The following is a 5,326-nucleotide window of genomic DNA, read 5'->3' as shown; positions in this document are numbered from 1 at the left end:
TCAGTATGTTTTAATTAAAAAAAATATTTTGAAACCTGTGAGCCTGTGAGTTGGTATTAATCTTCCTTAAAAACATGTGTTGTTTATTATTGAATAATAACAAATGATTCTCATTCTACTTATAACATGGGCTTTGTTAAATAATAAAAATACTAATTTCTTTATCCAACTTTTATTGTTTTTATTTGGTTATGGGCCCAGAAAATATTAAAAGAATGGATTTAAGAGTGAATGTTGAAAAACTAAGTAATTCTCAATCATGGAGAAGGTGGAAAAGGTTTTGAGACATCATGGAATTAGTGATCTGATTACTGGTGAAAGGACAAGGCCTGAAGAAACAGAGGAGCAGAAGCTTAAGGATTTCAAGAAAGGTGACACCTTAGCTCAGGTACTTATTGTAAATGCTCTAGAGGATTCACTTGTACAATTAACAGCTACTTTTGATAGTGCACAGGAAATGTGGCAGAAGCTGTTGAGTAAATATGAACAATCATCAAGTCAGAGACTAGATAGAACAATGGAAGTGTTCTTTACATCTAGTATAACTGATGGAGAAGATTTGATCAAATATATCTCAAGATTACAGTTAAACTTCAGAGAAGTGAATGATGAACTTAAAAAGCATGAAGCTTCAGAACTGCTAGAACTTGTGTTGATGTCAAGGATTATGAGTACACTACCTAAAGAATTCTTTGAGTTCAAGAGTGTGTGGGAAAGCATACCAGTGAAAGACAGAAGTGTTGATTTGCTAATAGAGAGAATTCGTCTGATTGAGTCCAGGCTACCTAGGTCTATGAATTCTGATAATGGACAAGCCTTACAGGTTAGTAGAAATAGCACAAGTTCATTCTCAGAAGGCAAAAGGCATTCTGTAAAGAAGAAAATAAAGTGTTTTATTTGTAAGGGACCACACTATGCTAGTCAGTGTCCAAAGAAATCAGAAAAACAATACAAGAACAAGATTGAGCCTAGAAAAGGTAACAGTGGTCCATTTTTGTGTTTTGTAGCAAAGGAGCACAAGAAAGACAACTTTATTGCAGACTCTGGAGCATCGCAGCATATGTGTTTCCGGAGGGACTTCTTTCACACATATCAGAGATTTACTTCACCAATTAACGTCACTGTGGGAAATGGTGATGATATTGAGGCAGTTGGAGAGGGAAGTATTCGAATAAGTGTGAATATTGGTAAGAACCGATACATCACAACTTTAGAGAATGTGTGGTACATTCCCGAGCTAGGAAGGAACCTGATGTCAGTCAGCACAACAGTAAAGAAAGGATTTAGTTTCAAAGTAACTAAAGAAAAATGTGTCTTCATGAAGAATAACGTTGCACAGCTGTATGGACATTGTGTAAATGGACTCTATGAAGTTGAAATGGTCTCATCAAAATAAGACACATGTGTTAAAAACTCTTAAAAGCAGGGGAATACATGTCAAGGTAGAAGATGAATTTTGTGAAGGTTGCGTACTAGGCAAGCAACACAGAGCTACATACCATTCTCGAACTGTAAAGACAACAATGGCAGGAGAAATAGTAAGTGGAGATCTCTGTGGTCCTATGGAAAACATTTCTCTAGGACAAGTCGCTACTGCCTGGTTTTCAAGGACTACTTTACTAAATTCAGAAGAGTATTTTTCATCAAAAATAAGACGGAGGTTAGAGACTGTATTGTGACATACTTGAATGAATGTCAAACTGCTGGACATGTGGTAAAAATTTTTATGAGTGTTGGTGGGACTGAGTTTAATAATTTTTCAGTGAAGAAATTGCTCGCTAAACGAGGCATCACTATGAGAACTGTTATGCCCTATACACCAGGAGAAAATGGTTCTATTGAACGTGAAATGTGCACGTTAGTTGAATCAGCAAGAAGCATGTTGTATTCAAAAAGATTGCCAAAGAGCTTATGGGCAGAGGCAATGAACACGGCGTGTCATGTGATCAATCAAACAGGACCAACAAGTACAGAAGGTACACCTTATGAACTTTGGTATGGAAAAGGACCAGCACCAATTGAACATTTTCGACCGTTTAATACAGAATGCTATGTGCATGTCCCAAAACAGAAACGGAAGAAATGGTCAGCAAAACCAGTTCCAGGAAAATTGGTTGGGTATTGCGATGAACGAGATGGCTTTCGAGTCTACAACGGTCACACAATAGTGGTTAGTAGAGATGTTGTCTTTAAACCTTATCAGAAAGGAGACCTTATTCTGCCTTAAGGAACCTTATTCTGCTCTGGCAGAGGGCATCACAGAAGATTGGGGTAAGACTGTTCCTGATGAAGACAAAGAACTTGACAAAAACCGTATCCATTCCTATCCTATGCGAAGACAAGAGCCAGCCAATCAATTATCAAGAGGAAAATGAAGAAACTGAACCTGATGAAATTGAATATTGTGAACAATCGGAAGAGGAAGATCGACCTGATGAAAATGAGTATTGTGAACAACCGGAAGAAGAAGATCGACCGGGAAGGCAAAGGCAACCACCTAGTTATCTTCAAGATTATGTTCTTGTAGCTGAAGCTGGACCAACATATAATGAGGCCGTTAGTAGTGAAGAGTGGTTTCATTGGCAGGCAGCTATGAATGATGAGATGGCATCTCTTCAGAAACACCAAGTTTATAAGCTGGTACCGTTACCCAAGAACAAGAAAGCAATTGGGGTAAGATGGGTTCTTACAAAGAAGAAAAACCCAGATCGATACAAAGCTAGGCTTGTTGCAAAGGGCTACGCTCAGAAAGAAGGAGTAGATTATTTTAGTACCTACAGTCCTGTAGCAAGATTCGATACTCTAAGGACAGTATTAAATATAGCAGCACAGGAAAGCATGTTTTTGAAACAGTTTGATGTAAAAACAGCATTTTTACATTCAAAGCTAGATGAAGAGGTTTATGTCGAGCAACCTGAAGGTTATAACGACAACTCCCGAAGAGTGTGGAAACTACAAAGTAGTTTATACGGCCTTAAGCAAAGTCCTAAGTGTTGGAATAAAAGACTATCTGAGTTCATGAAATCTCAAAATTTCAAACCGAGTACAGCAGATCCTTGTTTGTTCCTTCGTGAAGAAAATGGCAAAAAGATGTTCGTCATCATATATGTGGATGATGGACTCATATGTGGTACTAGAGAGAGACAAGTGGATGTATTTGTGCAGAACTTGAAACAAAACTTCCAAATCAAAGTATCGAAACCTGAAACTTACCTTGGAATTGAGATTGTTCAAACAAGTGATGGAATAGTTCTCAGCCAGAGGGCATACTAAGATCAAGTTCTAGAAAGGTATCGGATGTCGAACTGTAACGCAGTGTCAACACCATTTGACAAATCCGATGTTAACACAAATGCAAAGCCTCTATCAACAGAAGTGCCGTATCGTGAAGCTGTGGGCAGTTTGCTATATTTGACAAACACTCGCCCAGACATCTGCTATGCAGTTAGTATGGTGGCACAGCATGTGACTAGTCCAACCATCAAAGACTGGAACCAAGTCGAGAGAATCCTTCGTTACCTGCAAGGTTCTAAGGACTACGTACTACACTACACGAAGCGGAGCGATGAACCGAAGATCCTGAAATGTTACACCGATGCAGACTTCGCAGGCGATGAAAACAGCAGAAAGTCACGTTCAGGATGTCTATGTCTGTTTGCTGGCGGAGCCATTAGTTGGTTTTCAAAGAAACAAAATTGTATTTCACTATCAACTACTGAAGCGGAATATGTTGCTGCTAGTGAAGCTGTAGTGAAGCAATATGGCCTAAAGGCTTGTTAGAAGAAATCAGTAGTTCTTCGATCGAAGCAACTATGTACATTGACAATGATGGTGCAGTACAATTAGCACACAATCCTTCAACGCATGGAAGAACGAAGCACATCAGTGTTCGGTTCCACTTTGTTAGAGAGCACTTCAACAAAGGATGTTACAAAATGGAACATGTACCTGGAAGACTTCAGTTGGCAGATTTCTTGACGAAGAGTTTACCTTCTAGTCGACTGAAGGAACTTTTGAACCTCTCAGGTTTGAGGGCAAATTAAAAATAATATTTTGAAACCTGTGAGCCTGTGAGTTGGTATTAATGTTCCCTAAAAACATGTGTTGTTTATTATTGAATAATAATACTAATTTCTGTATCCAACTTTTATTTTATTCATATTTGCAGTTAGAAACGCACCGACTTGAAATACGTGAGCTTGACTAATAAAAAAGTTTACTTTATTGAAATTATTTCATTCTTTTTAGAGCGTTTGAAGTCGGTTGTATTTTTTCACAAAAAATAAATTATTTCATGATTTATAGTGACTGTATAATTTGTTATATATATTAATTGCTTGAGGTTTTTTGATAAGCTAAACTGTTTGAAACAATCAAAAGTGCCAAAGAACAATCATTATTTTAAAATTGCTTGAGTCACCTGTTCAGGTTACATAATCAATGGGTATAAAAATTTACATTTATAAATTTTCAAAACAAAGAGCTGTCCATTACATTAGGCCTAATGAAAAACTAAATGTCTTTCCTAAAGACATTGAAATGCCAGACATCATCGTTTCCTGCAATTGGTGTACTTCTAGGCGTGTATGAGTACTCGAATCTTCGAGCTTTTTGGTTGAGCTTTTCATTATTCGGCTCGGCTCGAGGCATTTTGAAAAAGCTCGAAGTTCGAGCCAAGCTTTTGATACTAAGTCAAAACTAAAAAAAAAACACTTAATTTGGATCGTAATTGAAAACAATTTTATCACAATTCTACGTTGTTCATGCATACGAGGTTTGATAAGCAAGAACCGTAGCTCAGTCAAGACGCAATGATTATCGATTGTAATTTTGAGGAGATAGGAAAGAGACAACCTCCCGAAGGTATCCTTGCCTTGATGTGGCGGTGGGGCTTGCGTGCTCTGACAACCTCGAGAGCTATTCCGGCGGTAGCGTAGCTACTGGTAGGGCCTCCCTTGCCGGACAGGTCTTCGTGAGGTAGGAGCCAGACAAAAAAGGGATACCCTGGTCCTCCAGGTTGGGGTTTGAGCGTTGGGTTGACAACCCGCCTTGTAAAAAAGCCTTGTTACGAATCACCAACAAAGAACAGCCTCGGAAACTGGACAGAACAAACGGTTGAAGACCCGGATTCGCCCAAAACATCTTTGATTTGGTACGTGGAATATAAGGACACTAGCTATACCAGGAGCAAGTGATATTTTAGCAGAAGAACTTGATAAGTACAACATGGATGTGGTAGCACTCCAGGAAATTCGATGGCCTCTTGCAGGAAGAATAAATACAAATAAGTACTTAATTTACTATAGCGGCTGCGTAGATAATAGAT

The 5,326-nt window shown here is 38.4% G+C and overlaps 2 protein-coding genes across 2 annotated transcripts; both read left to right on the top strand.

The window, feature by feature from the left end:
- The first annotated feature begins 259 nt into the window (after positions 1 to 259).
- Positions 260 to 1,396, top strand: LOC128982478 (uncharacterized). Its single transcript, XM_054401441.1, has one exon. It carries the CDS (start codon positions 260 to 262, stop codon positions 1,394 to 1,396), a length of 1,137 nt encoding a protein of 378 aa, XP_054257416.1.
- A 1,901-nt stretch (positions 1,397 to 3,297) lies between these two features.
- LOC128982477 (uncharacterized) lies at positions 3,298 to 3,780 on the top strand. The gene has a single exon (XM_054401440.1). The coding sequence runs from the start codon at positions 3,298 to 3,300 to the stop codon at positions 3,778 to 3,780; it is 483 nt and encodes a 160-aa protein (XP_054257415.1).
- Positions 3,781 to 5,326: the final 1,546 nt, after the last annotated feature.

The sequence above is a fragment of the Macrosteles quadrilineatus genome, unplaced genomic scaffold (assembly GCF_028750875.1).
Source record: "Macrosteles quadrilineatus isolate MER2022 unplaced genomic scaffold, UCM_ALF_1.0 Scaffold_375__1_contigs__length_83337, whole genome shotgun sequence".
NCBI classification, from domain to species: Eukaryota; Metazoa; Arthropoda; class Insecta; order Hemiptera; family Cicadellidae; genus Macrosteles; species Macrosteles quadrilineatus.
The sequence above is the reverse complement of the archived record's forward strand: the minus strand, read 5'-3'. Positions and strand labels throughout refer to the sequence as shown.

Bases quoted from the DNA above. Each gene is read 5' to 3' on its own strand.
- LOC128982478 (XM_054401441.1), top strand. From the start codon at position 260: ATGGAGAAGGTGGAAAAGGTTTTGAGACATCATGGAATTAGTGATCTG.
- LOC128982477 (XM_054401440.1), top strand. From the start codon at position 3,298: ATGTCGAACTGTAACGCAGTGTCAACACCATTTGACAAATCCGATGTT.